This window comes from Heliangelus exortis, chromosome 21 (genome assembly GCF_036169615.1).
Source record: "Heliangelus exortis chromosome 21, bHelExo1.hap1, whole genome shotgun sequence".
NCBI classification, from domain to species: domain Eukaryota; kingdom Metazoa; phylum Chordata; class Aves; order Apodiformes; family Trochilidae; genus Heliangelus; species Heliangelus exortis.
Window position 1 is genome coordinate 7,547,335 of NC_092442.1, and position 18,172 is coordinate 7,565,506.

At 38.0% G+C, this 18,172-nt stretch overlaps 1 protein-coding gene across 1 annotated transcript in view; it reads left to right on the forward strand.

Annotated features, from left to right (window-relative positions):
* The window catches only part of TRPV3 (transient receptor potential cation channel subfamily V member 3), a 20,778-nt gene continuing 2,606 nt past the window's right edge, over nucleotides 1-18,172 (forward strand). The window contains exons 1-18 of the mRNA XM_071765177.1: nucleotides 1-630; nucleotides 1,637-1,688; nucleotides 3,922-4,044; nucleotides 7,262-7,366; nucleotides 8,921-9,007; nucleotides 9,747-9,904; nucleotides 10,479-10,655; nucleotides 10,860-11,000; nucleotides 11,442-11,722; nucleotides 12,284-12,460; nucleotides 12,611-12,769; nucleotides 13,120-13,221; nucleotides 13,798-13,871; nucleotides 14,775-14,940; nucleotides 15,469-15,535; nucleotides 15,915-16,189; nucleotides 16,914-17,026; nucleotides 17,619-17,689. Of these exons, the coding sequence (XP_071621278.1) occupies nucleotides 1,666-1,688; nucleotides 3,922-4,044; nucleotides 7,262-7,366; nucleotides 8,921-9,007; nucleotides 9,747-9,904; nucleotides 10,479-10,655; nucleotides 10,860-11,000; nucleotides 11,442-11,722; nucleotides 12,284-12,460; nucleotides 12,611-12,769; nucleotides 13,120-13,221; nucleotides 13,798-13,871; nucleotides 14,775-14,940; nucleotides 15,469-15,535; nucleotides 15,915-16,189; nucleotides 16,914-17,026; nucleotides 17,619-17,689 (2,299 nt within the window). The 5' untranslated portion in view covers nucleotides 1-630; nucleotides 1,637-1,665. The remainder of the gene's footprint in view (nucleotides 631-1,636; nucleotides 1,689-3,921; nucleotides 4,045-7,261; nucleotides 7,367-8,920; nucleotides 9,008-9,746; nucleotides 9,905-10,478; nucleotides 10,656-10,859; nucleotides 11,001-11,441; nucleotides 11,723-12,283; nucleotides 12,461-12,610; nucleotides 12,770-13,119; nucleotides 13,222-13,797; nucleotides 13,872-14,774; nucleotides 14,941-15,468; nucleotides 15,536-15,914; nucleotides 16,190-16,913; nucleotides 17,027-17,618; nucleotides 17,690-18,172) is intronic.

An 18,172-nucleotide genomic window follows, 5' to 3' on the forward strand; every position in this document is an offset into this window, starting at 1 on the left:
TAAGGCTGTTTCTGCTTTTTCAAAGTTAATAGCAAAAATGTTTGCTTTCTGGAGCACTTAAGTGTCATCTTTTTTCTCATTTTTTTGCTTTGTGATGTTTGAAGAGTTCCATAATCTACAACAAACCAGGCATGACATAAAGGGATGTCATTTACAACCCAAATGCTTGTGCACAACCATTGGCTTTTGAGAGCAGTCTGTAAACTGCAGAGCAGAGGTGGTTTCAAATATTCTGCAGCTGCCATTAAGTCACCCATGAGCGACTCAGCTTTAGTAATGTTTCAGTGTATAATTATTGTGTGGATGTGTGTCATCCCACTTTGGCAGCTGTGAGGTAAGGAGGTTGTTGTCTAGCAAGTTTCTCTCTGCTCCCTAATTTATTTCAGAGGTAGAAAACCCTGTGAGGCTGCAGCACCCCGGCGCTGAACTTATCTTTGCTTTCCAACAGCTGAGCAAGCCGGATGCCTGGAGAAAGGTGGTTTTGTGTTTTTAGGGCAGTTCTGAGCTTGAATTTAGTTCTAGTCGTTTGGCAGATGAACTGCTTTGGATGTTGTGAGTCCCTGCTTTGAACTTCTCTTGTACAATCCCGAGGTTCCTGGGCTATACTGAAATGCAAGTGTCGTAAGCAGGGTAAGTTCTCTGGGAGCTTCTCTGGGTGTTTGGTGTAAGTGTGATGCTTTTGTAGAGAGTGAAATCTTCAGGAGACAAAGACTGAACCTATCTTTCAACTGGAGTGTGATTTACTGTTGTGTTTATTCCTGATTTTCTAATTTATAAATCTGTCTTTCTCCTGAGCCGTGCCACGCTGACTCCCTGGGCATTCAGAAATGAAGACAGGAAGACAGACCTCATTTCATTCATATTTGTCAGCCTGATACACTTCCTAATTTCTATGTTAAGGGAGTCCAAAATACATAATAATACAAACTAAATTCAAATAGTATTTTCATCACTCAGTGAAAGTTTCAGTTACTGCAGTGACTGTCAAAATAAAATACCTAGCCTAGTAGAACAGTTTTTATTTCAACTCAGTAAAATTTCTTCTTTTTATTTAATACAGGGATAAGAGGTAAATAATTTTTAAGTTTTTTCCATGGGGAAAAAACCATTTCTTTTCAGAGATCTTTAAAATTTTTTCTCTTAGATTAGTACCTCGTGTCTACAAATGTCCCTCAAAGGCTTAACATTTCACAAAAGGTGAAACTCTATCAAGCTGATAGAATTTTTATACCATAAATAATGCACAAAAGTAAAAATCAAGTTTTATCTCATCTCTCCCCTTGGGGAGGGGATATTTTTTATGAGCTAGTAAGAAGCTGTAGGTGCTGGAAAATGTCATGGTCTGTGCTGTGGATGTTCAAAGGATCCTGTGAATCAAACAGTTATTGGTAGTCACTTCCAATCCTCTGCCCCTGAGGAAGAAGGCAAGACTTTTGACCCATGATATCACAGCTGAGTGTTTCTTTTGATCTGTAGAATTTCCCCTTTAGCCACTTTTTGATACTGAGCTATGGAGATATAGATTGGGATGATTTTTCTGGTTCTCAGAGGTGAGTCTGTGACAGTGTGTAAAGTGCCATAGGAGAAGTGGAGTCTCATTCACCATTACAAAAAAATGCCCTTTTTTAATCCCCAGCACACTGGAGGTGAGATACTAAGCTCCTGATGTCCTCAGAATCCCCTTCCAAGTAAGTGTCAATACTAGAAATCAACACAGCATTTTTGTCTTGGTGCCCACAAAAAAAGGCCACTTCTCTGGTGGCCAGTAAGTAACAATTAACTAGATAATGGCAGAAGAGAGTTACAACAAAAGACACTCCATATCAGGCTACGTAAGGCTTGCTACTTGTGCTTTGACATTCTTCAGACTCGTGCACTCTTTTTCTCTTTATGTCATAGATGACAGAAAATGATAGAGTGCAGGAAGATGATGATGAAAGCAGATGGTTGTTACATTAAGGAGACAGAGTAAGGTAAAAACCTGATAAGCATAAAAATCTCCATTAACTCCCAGGAGATTTGCATGGATATGGTTAAAACAAGAAGTGAGCTCCACAGGCCATATTGTCAAAAGCCTGAGCTGGGTTTTCATCTCAGATGCAATTAATTGTGATTAAAAATGAGAACCAGACGCTACCTCAGCACTGTAGCAAGGTGCCTTTACCATTGTGCCTGCAGTTATTTACCTTGTGCAGACTCTGAGATCTCATTTAAAATAGTTTTTGTAGCTGAGACTGCACACTCAAAGCTCCTGTGTGCTTGTTGAAAGCTGTCCATGTATGCAAAATTGGATCTTTCATTTTTCCTTCTCAAATTATTCCCCTAAATCACTGATGGTTCAGTATTTCATCATCTTCCAGCACAACTTCAGTGCTGCCTTTCACTATTTTCACCTAAATGATGTATTCTGCTTGTGAATTACTGGCAACATCTCTGTGGTGAGAACTGGCAGAAACTGCTGTGCATCTTAAAGTACCTGGTCACAAGTAAATAGCAGGATTATTTATGAACTAAGCAAGACAACAGTAATTTCTTAAGTTGTGTTAAGATTAAATGCTTATCAGAGTATTTCCTGATATAATGTGTCTGAAGACTGCAGGAATTGCCTTTTCAAAGGCATAGACAAAGCTCTCTTTCCTATCTTGAATCTTTAATATCCAAATTCAGTTCTTTTGTGTACTTACCATAGTGAGAGCAACAGTGTACTTTGTATGCAAGTGTACTAAGCAAATCATATTTGCCTTTTATAAATTATTTCTTTGAGTGTTGGGATATGAATTCTTAGAAGATGCATCCAAACTAAGAATATTTCTGAGCTGCACTAGTGTGAACACATCTACCAATGGCAGGAGCACAATAGAAACCTATTTCCATTCCTGGTTTTAAAGCCAACCTCTTCAACATAAGGAGTGCTTCCTAATATTTCAGTTTTCTGTGCCATTTAGTGACAAAAAATTATAGCTGAACTTATATATGTTTTGGGCCTTGTAAATTCTCAGTTCTCTGTACTTGAGTTTGAAACTTTCCTTTACTTAAACGTTTTCTAGGTGGGTCCATGTCCTTGTTAACTTACTTCAAAATTCACTGAATTTTAGAAGTGTCCTAAATTCACCTTCTTGCTTTCAAATTGTGCTTGGTGACTTAAAATGATGCCCTTAAGAATTATATTGAGAAATAGGTAGCTAGTTATTCATTATTACTTACAGAATCAATGTTGTGGGTGTTTATAAGCAGATAACATCCTTTAAGATCCTTTTGTGTCGTGTGGTGGTGATTGTTCCCATCCAGAGGCATGGTTTTTCCTTTTTTCTCAGAAGAAATGTTGAGGACTGTCACCAGGACACACAAATTCTTGTGGTTATCCATGTGAGCTGAGCTCATCTTGGGCATAATATCCAGTCTCTGCTTCTGTTATTTAAATGCAGTGAAGAGTTTCAGGGCTTTTTCTGTGGTCACTGCCTTTCACTGGAATCTTCCATTGTATATTGTACCTGTTGCACAGATCTTCCTGGAATTTTTACCACTTTTCTGAAGTTACCTTGGGTAAGAGCAGACTGCTGAGATTACCTGTGAATATGGGCAAGCTACTGGGCTGCTTACAAAATTCTTTGTGCTCTTTTTGTTTCTAAAAATAACATGTACTGTCATTGTGATTGACAGGTCCCTTCAGTTTAATTTAGGTGCATGCTTGAAGTTACAGTTCCCCTGGATTTATGGTATAACTTTTAATGGCACTTTTCTTAGAATGTAATATGATCATCATGAATGGAACCCTCCAGCCTTGACATATAAAATTGCATGTATGTGCTTAAGGAAAAAAACAAACAGAAAATGAAAAAAATTGGACAAAATCCACAATTCTGTCACTATCCTTTCTTCAAATGAACAGGGGGTAACTAACTGTGAATCTATCTACTGCAGAAACATGATTAAAGATAACAACGAAATTGTTCCACTAATGGGCAAGAAAACAAATCCATCTGGTATTCCCCCTTCAAACCAGCAAGAGAAAAAGCCAACTGAAAGCACTCCCACAAAGAAAAGGTAGGATCCTCTCAGTCTGGAACACTAAAACTCCTTGTTATCTTCTTTAGAAGACAATTGCACTGACACCTTTATTCACAGGGCATATATGAATGAGAAACCTGGTGAACAGAAGGTGCCTGTAAGTAAACTCTGTTCTTATGCTGCACAGAAGTGGAAGAGAATCCTGGTTAGGTGGACATATGGCATTTTTACACTAATGGGGCAAACATTTAACCCCTGTCCTAGAGACACCAGACTCATGGACCAGTCTTTTGTGCCTTGGATCTGCTGGGCTTTCTGCATCTGCTCTCTACACCTGTGTAAGAATGTGGTCTGGTGATGGGCAGTGTTTCAATAGGAGAAGGAAGAGTGAGCTTTTTTTAAAGAGAACATGTGGCAGGGGATACCAGGTTTTATGGAAGAGATGCTGGCTTGAAAAAAGACAGCATTTCAAACTTAGCCTCACATGGGAATGTGAGAGATTATTGGGAGACAAATGGGAATTAAGAAATGAGAGCTGGGAGGGTTGAAAAGTGCCATCACAAACAGAAACCTGAATTCACTCTTTTTCATTTTCTAATAAGACTTCTTTATTTTAATGTATAAAATCTTTAATTCACTAACATAAATTATGAAAGTAAGGGTTTGTGTTTAATATATATAGGGAAATATAAGCAGTAATAAATTCCTGATGCTATGGTATTGAAGTTAACTAACTTACTGGAGAGTGAGCATGAATATTGGTTCATAAACTTTTCAATTTGTGGCTAATTAGTAGCTATTATGGCAATTTTTTCAACTATGAAGGCCTAAGCAATTGCAGCTGTTGTGACATTTATAATTCTTAATAATGAGAGGAATCACTTTCCACAGAAATGATGTCACAAGTTATTTGAGACCCCCTCCTGAGTGGCCCAGTTTTTGCCATTAAATGAAAAAAAGAGAAGCTCTGTTGTGTGAGGGGGAGATGAAGTATCTGAAGAGCTCACAATACACCCTGTAGTTCAAAAAAGTACAATTCCATGAAAGCTTGTGTAGTTACAACAAATACTGGCAATCACTAATTACTTAATCTTTTATCTCCCATTCAGTTTTGTGGCCTCAGTAACAGTAACCTTGAGGTTTTTCCCACTTCTCAACCAAGAGCTCAGGGTGTGGCTGACAACATTCCTGTGATACAAGGAATGCTCATGTGAATTTTAATGCAGAGCTTTAACGCCTTCAACTAATTACATGTTTCCATTTTGCTGTGCTTCAGTTGCTTCAAAATTCATTCCTTCTCCCATGCCACGAAGCACCTAGGTAGGGCAGCTCCATGGGTGCCATTTCTCACTTGACAAAATGTATTGGCAATCTGCACTTTCTGAAAAGGTAATGACTTCCCCTTCTTGAAGGCCCTGGTATTTGGGTAGACAGACTGACTGTATAATTAAGTACAGGAAAACCAACAGGCAGGCTGGGAGGGAGGAGTGCTGCCAATGTTGTCAGAGACTGATTATGCTTGTGGGCAGTGTTCCTGAGAGTGTGCAAGGTGGCCATGTAAGCACTTGGGTATTTGTTGGCAACCATCCACAGGCCTTGCATGGTGGCTTTTGGGTTGGTTTTGGTTTTTTGTTTTTTTTTTTTTTCAACCCCGTGGTATCTCCAGATAACCCACATGCCTGGATAGGTTAGGTGTGTCAGCCTCCAAACCAGGGCTCACTTCATAGCTGCTGTACATCTACTGGGTGCCAAAATCTTCAGCATAAGCTCACTGCTGAGAGAGCAGGAGCTGCTCTCAAAGACATGGCCTGTAGCTCACCATCCCCTCCTGCTGCTGAGCCAAGGGCAGGAGAGGTGGCCCAGCAGAGCCTAGAGCTTGACACTTGGGAGATGATGGAGTTTTACTGTGGCCTCCAACAGCTGTGTGCCTGTTGGGACAGCTCCTGCAATTTGTGGTAAGGAAATGCAACAAAGTAGGATAAACCCATGGTTTTTCCACTCCTTAGTCTGTCTCCCAAGTCCAGACCCCAGGGAACCAGCAATGATTTACAGCAGCTGCCAGAAGTGATGGCAGTGGTCCTGTTTCTCTCTAGGTTTTCCCTGTACTCTAAACTGCACCTCTTTGCCTAAATAATTTCAGAGACACTCTCCTGCTAACCTGAAGTGGCATTTTGCTTGCTGCCTGCTTAGAATGCATTCCCAGGTACATCTCATTTCCATGAGGTCCTGTAGGTTTAAACTACCACATACAGAGAATTAACCCTTGGATCACCAAGCCACTGGAAAAGATTAACACTAGGGAATTAGATCATATTGGTTTTAGCAGAAAGAATAAATATCCTATGGACTAAAACAGAATTGAAAATGTTTTCCAGGTGACTACCAGAACATACTAGAAATGTAAAATAGTTTCTGAGCAATCAGCCATGAGGGAGTCACTACATCTATCACTGAAACTTTTCTGTCCTTCATAGAATCATAGAATTCTGTCCTTGGTGAAAAGTAGCAATGCTTTAATGAGCTCTAGTAATACCAAGCCATTGATTTTTGCCTCTCAACTCCACCTCCTTTTAAAGGGCAAAATCTTCCTATTCCATCTCATGTTCCCTTTTCTGTGTTGTTTAAGATTTCATTTCTTTTCCCTTTAAATCATTTATATGGAAGAGAAATAGTTAAATATCATGCACTGACTGGCAAGATTACACACCAGTCCTGGATGATGGAAATGCCTAATGTTATTTAAGATGTAACCTTTCCAACTTTCTGACTTGATGATGATCACTGCTGATGGGTTTGAAATGTTCCATCCTAATGGCTCCTGGCTGGAGAAATAGACTGGGAGAGGGGGTAGGTTTGAAAGCATGTGCAGGTGTAGGTGTGCATCTGTGTGTGGCTGCTCAATAAATGCCTGGTTTTGCACTTAGCTATTTGCAGAGGAGCTGGGTGCAAGGCTGTTTCCAGGCTGCTGTGGTAACTGCTTAGGCACGTCTGGATTTGATACTGTATGTTCTAAAAATATCTCTGCATCTTTTGCTCATCTGCCAGCATGAAAGTGCTGGGCACAATTTTGGAAGTTGGGATCCCCCCCCAGGGGAAAGTAGATGAGCCTCTCTGCCAGAGTCCTGCTTGGTAAAATGCCAGAAAATATAAATTGTTAACTTTGTCCTGGGCATGTACCTGTAGTGCTTTGCTTATTTTAATGGTTGAGCCTGGATTTTTTGCTAATACTTTTTAAATGCACTGTGTTCAACAGCTCACACTTTTTTCTGGAGATTGATGGTTTTGAAAGCAATGCAACTCCAAATAATACATCTCCTCCTGTGTTTTCAAAACCAATGGATTCAAATATTCGTCCATGGTAAGTTGTAGATGCCTATCCAATTGCCATACTGCAAATACTTCTCTTTCCTTTCCAGCAGCTACTTATTATTTCTCCTTAGACCTCAGAGCTAAAATTTGTTATGTCTTTTCTTAGCTTTCCTTACTTCAAAGACAGAATTCCACTGGAGGTCAGTTGTTGCTAGATGACATACATACTGCTGTCATTTACACTGAATAAACCAGGCCTTAATTTTGAATGAAATTTAAATCAGCACAGTAATTTTTTTTTTAATCTTAGCCTCTTGTTTATGACACATTAGGCCAAACTGCATGCACCCATTTGTGTATTTTTTACTGTATGAAGGCCACAGCTTAATTTAGCAAATCCAGCTCCCAGCTGTGTGCTGGCATCCTCCCTCTTTTGCTCACTAATACTCAAATGACATGAAGATGCTGAATCTGAAATATTTAAAGGCAACCATTTATGCTGGATGAATAGAGAAAAATTATGACTGGGAAGATTGCACTTAAGTTTTGAAAATCTGTGGGATACTATTATGGGAAATTTCCACCAAACCTAGCATAAGCCCAGAGTGTCCAGATGCTTTTCTCTGATGGATGTCTGGTCAGTTTTGTGGAATTAGCTCAGTGTTTTTTTGTTCTCAGAGGAGAGGTATCCAAACTTCTTTGCCTATTCAGGGACTGACCTGCACAAGACACATGTGCTTTGTTACCAGATTCCTCACAGCTTTCTGCAGAGAAGTGATGGACTGAATAAGAATGGACTGTGAGCTACCAGCTGTATTTCAAAGGAAGGGAATATTTGCAGAGCAACACTGAATCCTTGTATTAGTGTCCATACATCTGTTTTATCTATAATAGTTCAGAACTTATTAGTCTGAGGTTGTTTATCAAATTTAAACCTTATAGAAAACAAAAATACAAGTAAGAAAAATTATAAATTATTTTAAAGTCTGCTTTTAGGAATGTTTGGAAATGCTGTACAGAAATTGCAAAATAAAAGTGCCATTGAAATCCTTTAAATTTATTACCTAAATACGTACTTTAAAGCCCAGTCCTTAATTCCTTTTAGATAAAGCTGCTATTTCAGCTGCAAAATGCTCTTGAGGTATCCTACTGTGTATTGTGTGGTAAACCTTTAGGTAAATCACTTTCATTATGTGCTTACAGCTCATGCAGTGTTACTGATTTAGCACTTGTTTTGTGGCAGGTGACAAATTAAGGATGTGAAAATGAAGAATGTAAGCTACAAGCAGTCAGGATGTAGTGAAAAAAGTAGTGACTGTTAAAAACTTCCCAGTTCATAATGGAGCAAAGCCCAAACCAGATTACTTTCCTATTGGTTTTGTAAATATAATAAAATCCTGTGGGTCTTTTCATTTTTACCACACACTTTAAAATTCATGGGGGTGATCAAATGATATAATTAAAAAGCACATTGTCAAATTAAAATAATTTTTGTTCTACTGTAGGTACTACTTCCTGATACTGCCTGATTCTTCATGTGATTTGTCAAAGTATCTTCCAATATCTTCCTAACTTAGCACTTATGCTTTTTTGTTTTCTATAGTGCATCTGGAAATGGGGAGGATATGGATTCCCCACAGTCCCTTCAGGATGATGCAACTGAATATAGCCCCAATGTAGACAGCTGTTGGTGAGTGGAAATTCAAATGCTTCTTAGTACATTTTCAGTGGATTGTCTATAACAGAGTACATATTACTTGTTTTGCCTGCCATATTTCAGAAATAAGGTAATTTTTGTGCTCACATTTCTGATTCTGCAGTAAATAAATATTGAAATAAGCAGCTGTAACCTCTCTTCTTCTCCAATCTCACATTTAGTGTGAGGATTCCTTACATATAATGTCTGTTTCCTAGATGACAGCACAGACACCATACACAGCTAGGACAATGACATATGAGCTAAGATAATTTCTGATTGGGGAAGAAATATTACATCATTCTTATTCCAGAACAATGTACAATCAGGAAAGTTGTTTAAGAAGATGTGAGGTTAAAAATTTTCTTTTACTGTGAGTGGGATGGATGCAGTTGGTGTGCAGCATCAGGTAACCAGGCACTGAAGTGAGCAAGGTGTGGACAGATCAGAGAAGCAGAGAGATATTTCTTAGCCTTTGTTTTAGAAGAAAAAAATGCAAAATAATTCTTAGTGTACCTTTTTATTATAAATCTCCTCTCAGTAGCCACTTACCTGCAAATAAACAATCTGCAGAAACATTCTGAGAGCTCCATGTCAAGTTGTATATAGAACTGGGGCAAGTGTATGTAGTCAGGGGCAATTTATTGGATTTCTTTTTTTCTCTTAGGTAGAAAATAAAATAAACCACCGTAAACTAAGTCAGCAATTTCATTCTGATTTTTTTATAACTCAGTGCTAACATGTCACAAGGACCTGAGCAGAGAAGTGCCCGGAAGAAGCTGAAGAGATACATATTTAGAGCAGTGTCTGAGGGGAATATAGAAGAGCTGCAAGAGCTGCTGGCAGAGCTGAAGGAGAGATCTAATGCGTGTACAAACCTGACTGTGCCAGGTAAGCTCTGCACCTGCCTGAAGGAAGATTCTCAGCTCTTCTGCCACCACGTGTGTAGTGTAAGACTGGGAAATACCTCTGCAGTGGTTACTTGCAGTGTGATGTCTGCCACGTTTCCTGTTTCTGCAGGAAAGCTTAAGGTATTTAATCAGCCACCTCCTTGCTGTCTCCAAGGCAACTCTGCAAGGTGTTTGTTTCCTACTTGTGATACACAGAGTGTCCTCCTGCACTGGATTCCCAGCCTTCTGCAGCACAAGACTCAAAGCTGATGTCTCTATCCAATCTGCAGGCAAATTGCAGTACAGCCAGGGCTTGTGCAGGAGTTGTGGGTCTGTCTGGAGTGACCATGGCAGTGGGATGTCCAAAAGAAAAGCCAAGTGAGCTGACTACCTTATTTAGTACCACGTTCCTGAATGCATTGTTTCACCAAGTATACATAGCTCAAAGACAAAGTGAATAGGATGGAGTGATTGGCAAATAATTTATGTTCCACCCCTAATAAATGAAATATTAGAATTATTTCCATCCTCTTTAAGAAGTAATTATGGTCTAATCTCCGAATTCACTCTTGTAGATTATCTGATGAAAAAATTCACAGCTTCAGACACTGGCAAAACTTGTCTGATGAAAGCTCTGCTGAACATCAATGAAAACACTAATGAGATAGTGAACACCCTACTAGCCTTTGCAGAAGAAAATGGCATTTTGGAGAGATTTATCAATGCAGCATACACAGAAGAGGCATATAAAGGTACTGCCATCTCATACCAATTTCAGGTATATGGTTAAATACACTGTCCACAAAAGTAATGTTTTCTCCAAACATTCTAATAATGGTTTGAATTCCTAAACCAACTTTTAATCATTATCACTGGCACAATCCATTGTGAAATATCATTGATATTTTTTAACAGGTTTAAGAGATTCATCACTAAATACCTGTCTGTTGTTCCAGGCCAGACAGCTCTAAATATTGCCATCGAAAGGAGACAATATGAAATAACTCAGAGCCTTATAGAAAAAGGAGCTGATGTCAATGCTCATGCCCAGGGTATTTTCTTTAATCCCAAACATAAGCATGAAGGCTTTTATTTTGGTAAGTGGAAATGTGATCTCTCTGGAAAGGTTTAGAAGGAATAGCCAAACGATTAAGACAGTATGGAAGAAAAGCAAGTGTGAATCATTGCCATAGGTAAACCTAGATTAGGAAACTCACATCATAAGATACAAAAATTGGCATAGTACCTTCTGTAAAAGTCACTTGTGAGAGGGCAGTGTGTGTTATAAGCATTCAGAAATAATTGTGAAGCATTTACTAAAAAAGAATTGTCAACACTGAATGGCAAATAAAAGGTAGCAAATTTTCTCCATGTTGTTTTCATACAAATTAAACTTTTATAAAATGAGCTAAATTCAATACAATCAATAGGTCAATGCATCTCATATATTAAGGTGCTTAACACAGCCACTCATTTGTAAAATTATTTGAATGCTTGTAATAAAATATAAACACATGTTAAATTTTATAATTTTCTAGGTGAAACTGCACTGGCGTTGGCTGCATGTACCAATCAGCCAGACATAATCCAACTGTTAATGGACAATGCCAGGACCAATATCACTTCTCAGGATTCCAGAGGAAACAACATCCTCCATGCCTTAGTTACTGTGGCAGAGGACTTTAAAACCCAGAATGACTTTGTAATCAGAATGTATGATATGATTTTGTTGAGAAGTAAAGACCGAAATTTGGAAACAACAAAGAATAAGGAGGGTTTGACACCACTACAATTAGCTGCAAAAACTGGGAAATTAGAGGTGGGTACCATTTCAGTAGCATATAAAAAAAAAAAAAATTGTAAGTGGGGAGAAGGACTCAAGGCCACATCTGAGCTCAGATGTTAGTGCTCTGAGATGCAGTTTTCCATGTTGTTTGTACCATGTATTGTGGTGCTGAGTGAGCTAATTGTCAAAATAAAAGAAAATATTTCTGTTGCAATGTTGCTTCTCCCTTTTAAGGCTTCCCTCAAACCCCTCTCTGTAGAAAATACACAGGCTCTTTAAAAACAGCCTTGGGAACCCTTTTGTCTATAGAAACTCTGCATTTATTGCAGTGCTCCACTTACACAATACACACTCTGAGTAATTTCAGAAGGCTCACTGGCACTGCTCTGTTAATGCTGGTGTAGAATTTGTCTCTCATAAATCAACTGTATTGTGGCAGAGAACTGACAATGGAACCAATTACAAACACATTGCATTGCACTGCTGTAGAGAACGTGGTAGTTCCAAGGTAGGGTGTTGGACTGCTTGAATGTGAGCTTTCTCCTTTCCCATGAAGAACACTTCTGCTTACAAGTGATTTTGTTCATGTTTTAGATCCTGAAATACATCCTGAGCAGAGAGATAAGAGATAAGCCTAACAGGAGCCTCTCAAGAAAATTCACAGACTGGGCTTATGGTCCTGTTCAATCTTCACTTTATGATCTGACAGAACTAGATACCACTGCAGACAATTCAGTATTGGAAATAATTGTCTATAATACAAATATCGGTGTAAGTTACCTATTTCTAAAATATATTTATATATTTTCTAGCTGTACATTTATTTCAGATATGTTAGTCTGTGCACTTGAATTGCTTGTAAAAGAGTAAACAGTAATTTTTGCTTCTAAATCCAGATCTTAATTGTTTTTTTTTCTCCAGAATCGCCATGAAATGCTGACTTTGGAGCCTCTGAACTCACTGCTGCGAATGAAATGGAAGAAGTTTGCCCGACACATGTTTTTTATGTCATGCTGTTTTTATTTCCTATACAACGTAACACTAACATTAGTTTCCTACCACAGGCCTAATGAAAATGAAGTGAGTACAGCAAATTAATCTCACTAAATGCTGCTTCATATCTGGAAGGAAGAGGAATAGAGGAGAAAATTGCATTTTCATTCTGTAAAGTAACCCAAAATAGAAATACCTGATGTAAAGACAGGCAGTTCAGTTTCTAAAGGTGTGGAGAGGGCAATTTTTTCTTTCAAGAAACTTCTGCTAGTTCAAATATACATCTTATAGGCCCAATTCTGTAATGCACCACAAGAAAAATTCTAACTGAGGGAAGAAATTGTGTACCCTGAGCTACAGGCAAGAGGCTTTGTGTTATTTTGCCTTTTACCCTTCAGGGATGGAACTCAGTCTTTCGTTTTGGACCTGTCTTGCAGGCTCCACCTTATCCACTTGCTCTGACACGTGGCGTGGGATGGCTGCAGTTACTGGGTCAGGTGATGGTTATGTTAGGAGCAATATTTTTAGCCATAAAAGAGGTAAGACATTTTAATAACAAATACATAGCAAAATAAAGAACTTCTCTAGATATATGAGTATGCTGCTGATAATATTGGCAATACTTTTTAGAATATCATTGATATGTGTCATTTATAAAAGTCTCTGGCTCAATACATCACGTACTCAGAATGACCAGGAATATATATTTTAACATAACTGTGTTGCTCTGTGAAACACATATGAGGGTATTTTCCTTTCAGATTCTCAAGACAGAGATTTGTATTTCTATAACATGTTGTCAGCTTCCTAGCTTTAACAATGCTGTATAATTAGAACTTGTTCTGGGCAAAAAAACAGTATAATTTTTACCATATACTATATAACCAGTAACTATTAAATTATGCCAGACATGTCAGAAATTTAAATCTGAAGTTACATACCTACAAAAATATTTATAATTCTATGAGTTGTCTTATTGTTAGGCTGATTTTTTTCCTTTTTTTTAGAACACCAACTTCAATGAAATAATTTTGAAAAATCAGTTTTTATGCCTGCTTTTTCTAGCCTAGTTTTTATGCCTGACATTTCTAGATTTTATCTTTCTTCCTGCACAGAGTGTAGCCATCTTCCTGCTCAGACCTTCAGACCTGCAGTCAATTCTCTCTGATGCATGGTTTCACTTTGCATTGTAAGTCTGTCATGCTTATATTTTATACTATATATAAAATTCTTATCTGTATTGTGGTTGCAGAGAATGTACTCCTGTAGCAGATGCTCACTTTTACTCTTAATTATCAGTTTTTAGAGGGATGGGCATAATTTTGCAAACAGCTTTTCTTTAACACACAGTAGTGGTTGCAGGGGTCTGTGCAAGTACTGGGATTTGATGTGTATGGACTGAATTTTTTCACTACTGTCTTTTACTTCTGGGGCTCTATCTCTTCAGAGCTGTATATAAAGAAAAGGGCTTAAGGAGCCTGGTTAATAAACCAGATACAGTTTCACAGTCCTGTGGACTACTTAAGAAAGGAAAAATAGCATGAAGCTGGTTCAGCTGGCTGATGGGAGCATCCCATGAGCTGTCCTAGATAAAGCACAGAGGTGGCTTACCTCTACCTTTTTTTCTTCTCCTGCACCCACACTGATATTGATTTTGTGCTGCTGAGAATCTGGTCTACATCCTGGCACATCACACCTTCCCTCTTCTTGTTTGTGGAAAATCTGTAATGATTCCAGCAATCCATGAAGCTAAAGCTTGAATTAAATTACCTCAAAGATACCATTAAGAATTTTTTATCAACAATTATCTTTATCAACAAAATCTGCATTGACCAGCTATTTTGGGGAGAGTAGTTCACTTAAAGAAAGCTTCAATAAATATTATACTAATGCATTAATATGCTTATATTACCTATAATCACCTATTTTATTGTGAAAGTATAATGGTAATGTTGATAGAGGAAAACAGAATGCAATGTGAAATTAGAACTGAAGCATAAGAAGCAAAGTCTTGTTTTCATGTTATTCCACTGTGTTGTTGGTTTTGTGCTAGTAATTTCCCTTTTACATACATGTGTTTGTTTTTTAACAGTTTTATACAAGCTTTGCTTGTGATCTTCTCTGTCTTTTTGTACTTGTTTTCCTACAAAGAACACCTCGTGTGTCTTGTTTTGGCAATGGCCCTAGGATGGGCTAATATGCTCTATTTCACCAGAGGTTTCCAGTCCATGGGCATTTACAGTGTTATGATTCAAAAGGCAAGTTTGTTTTGTTTGTTTTCTCTGCCTTCTTATGATGCTTACTTGTTAAGATACAATACCAATCAAGCATATTCAGCAATTGTATTTTATAATCCATACTGACGTTTCTAATTTTCAGTCTACTATGTGTTATTTCATCAGGATACACTATAATAACCTGAATGCTAGAAACTAGTTTATTTCTTAAAACCTTTTTTTTTTCTCTATTAAACATGTAAGTAATTAGTGTTTTTTCAGCTAATGTAATTCTGCTCTTTAGTTGCATCATGTGCTGCAAAGCCTATATTAGAGTCAGTCACTCTAGACTAGAGTTAGTCACCCTGCAACACCACTCCAGTCTTGAAGCCCTAAGGTAAAAAATCAGCCCTAAATCTTCCCTGGGTTTCTCACTGAGACTACAAAGTTTCCTTAATGAAAGCAGCCCGACACTTTAGTGTGCACCACACCTGTAGCCATGCAGAATTCATAAATGTAAACCTTGTGCTCGGATTTTCATTTCTGATAAGTATTTCATTTAATTTTTAGGTCATCCTGCAAGACGTGATAAAATTTTTAGTTGTCTATATCGTGTTTTTGCTGGGATTTGGCGTAGGTAAATATTACTGGAGAAAAGCACTGATGCTCTGTGTGAGTAAAAATTTTAGCATTATTATGAATAAGAACCCTATTGCCATGATGAGACCTCGTGTTGGGGTTTCTTCTGGATGCTAAAAAGCCAAGTTTAGAGAGTTAAGCTGTCTAGAGACTGTCTGAACAGATAAGTAATTTGGCTCTTGCTCAATTGCCTGCAATTTCATTTGGATGTGGGATCCTTCTGCTTCCTGGTAATCTGCCACCTAGCTGCTGCTCTGTGTGCTGCTGGGCATGTCTAGCTCTATATTTAGCAGTGCATTTTGAGTGATTTAGGATAAAATGCCACGTGTACATTAAAGCATTATTGTGATGAAAATTTTCTCATGCTTTCTTCTCAGCCCTTGCTGCACTGATTGAAACTTGCCAAGAGGGCAGTGAATGTCGCCACTACAACAGCAGCCTGGGACCTGTTCTCATGGATCTTTTTAAGCTCACCCTTGGCCTGGGTGATCTGGAGATCCAGCAAAATTCAAAGTATCCTGTCCTCTTTCTTCTGCTCCTCATAACTTTTGTTGTCTTGACTTTTGTTCTTCTCTTGAACATGCTGATTGCATTAATGGGAGAAACAGTGGAAGATATTTCAAAAGAGAGCGAGCACATCTGGAAACTCCAGGTTTGTTTGTGAGTTGTTTGGCTTAGGTCAAGTGTCAGTGTGTTGGCTAAAATCTTTTGAGCTGCATATCTGGTTATTTATCCTGCTAACAAGTTGTTAGGCATTACCAGTGGTAATCCCCATTTGTATTGGTGTTCAAACAATGCAAATTAGGAATTTTAGCATTAGGGTGTTGTAATAACTTCAGAATTAACAACTGTCCTAAAGGTAATCCTATAGCTCAGATTTCCAGCCTCATGCACTGTCACATATATGTCTATGGCCTTCATTTTTGTCCATATGTCTGGAATAATGTGTGTTTCATGGTCTGCCCAGAAATCTGCAGTGCAACCTTTCAGTTCCCCAGACCTGATCTGAGCCTGGTCTTTTACCAAGGCTGGACAGTCCCAAGCTGTCACTGAGAACACAGTCATAGTTAGGTTTGGAGTTGCTTCCTTGCATGGAAGTGTTGGCATTAAACCCTGAACACTGAATTTAGAGTGAGATTTCTTGGTTTTTCTCCTAGTGCCTCCTGCTGTGGGGCTAACTGGGGAAAGCTGTGAGCTCCCTCTTTGCACCAGTCAAATAAACACCGTGCCATGTTAGTGCTGTTGCTGGAATCAGTGTTGGTTATGGATGGATGTGTGATGTTGTAATGAAACATGGAGCCTGCAAACTGTGTGTGCTAGCAAAGCAGGCAACTTTGAATAGGATTAACCACATCCATCTTGTTTATTGTTAATAGAGAGCCAGAACGATTTTGGAATTTGAAAAATTCTTACCAAAATGTTTGAGGAAAAAATTCCAATTGGGAGAACGGTGTAAAGTGGCTGAAAATGACACCAGAGTGTGCTTAAGGTAAAGCAAAGCTAGAATACTGTGCTATCAATTCTGCTTTGTGTGTTTCTTTGTGGTTATTTCTCCTCAAAAGCCTTTTTAACATATTTCTACCTCTCTAAAAATCGTATTAGTTGTACTGAAATCTGATTTGTTTCTTTCAGTGGAGACCAATTTTTTTTTTAAAGAAGGAAAATGCATAGGGTTTTAGGTAGACAATATTTTAGTAAGAAAATAGATTTTCAACTCTATATTATTTAATGTATGCATGTCAAGTCTGCTTGCAACAAATACCAGTCATAGTCTTCTTTGAATGTTAGCTTAAAAGTAATTATATTTCAAATGTTGCTATTTGATGATATACCTAAATAATTAAGACTAGTTTCACAGCTGTACTCATAACGTGTGAGATTATAAAGTAGTCTGAGTATTATTCTTATCTTCCTGTAGTACATAACACTGCAAAAGATGTTCAGTCTTAGTACTAGCAAAGCAGGTGTTGATGGTAAAGTATCACAAAGTGAAGAAGGAATAAAGATATAAGAGGGAAAAAGAGCTGTGTGGCTAAGAGATAAGGCATGTTAATAACACAACTTGTATACAATATAAACAGGATTAATGAAGTGAGATGGACCGAGTGGAAAACACATGTTTCCTTTATTAATGAAGATCCAGGGCCAACAGGTACTGCAGAATTTTACAAGGCTGTAATAATGAAATTGTTTTTTCTTAGAAATCCTTTGATATAATTTAAACCTTAAAAAATGTAAACTGTCATAATCTAGATATTCAGCCACGTTTACTGCTGGGGAAATTCATGTCTAATAAGGTAGGGGTGTTAAATTATTTTTAAGAATTTGGAGAGTTACAAACTCTTGATGTTTATACTTTGGTGCCAAAACATAGTGGTTTTACCTTTATCTTTCTCTAATGCTTGGTCTAAGTTTTATACTCTCTTACAGCATTTTAATGGTATAGGGCTGGAGAAGTTTTTGATAGAATTTATTTTGAAAGGGTTTTCATAAAGTACATTTCACCCTTAAGTAACTATATATAGCATTGCAAAATGTGGCAAGAAATCAGGCTGATTCTACCTGCCAGTGCTGTAGTCTGCTGCTGTTAACCCTGGGACATTCATATTTATGTTTTCCAATATATACTGGATGA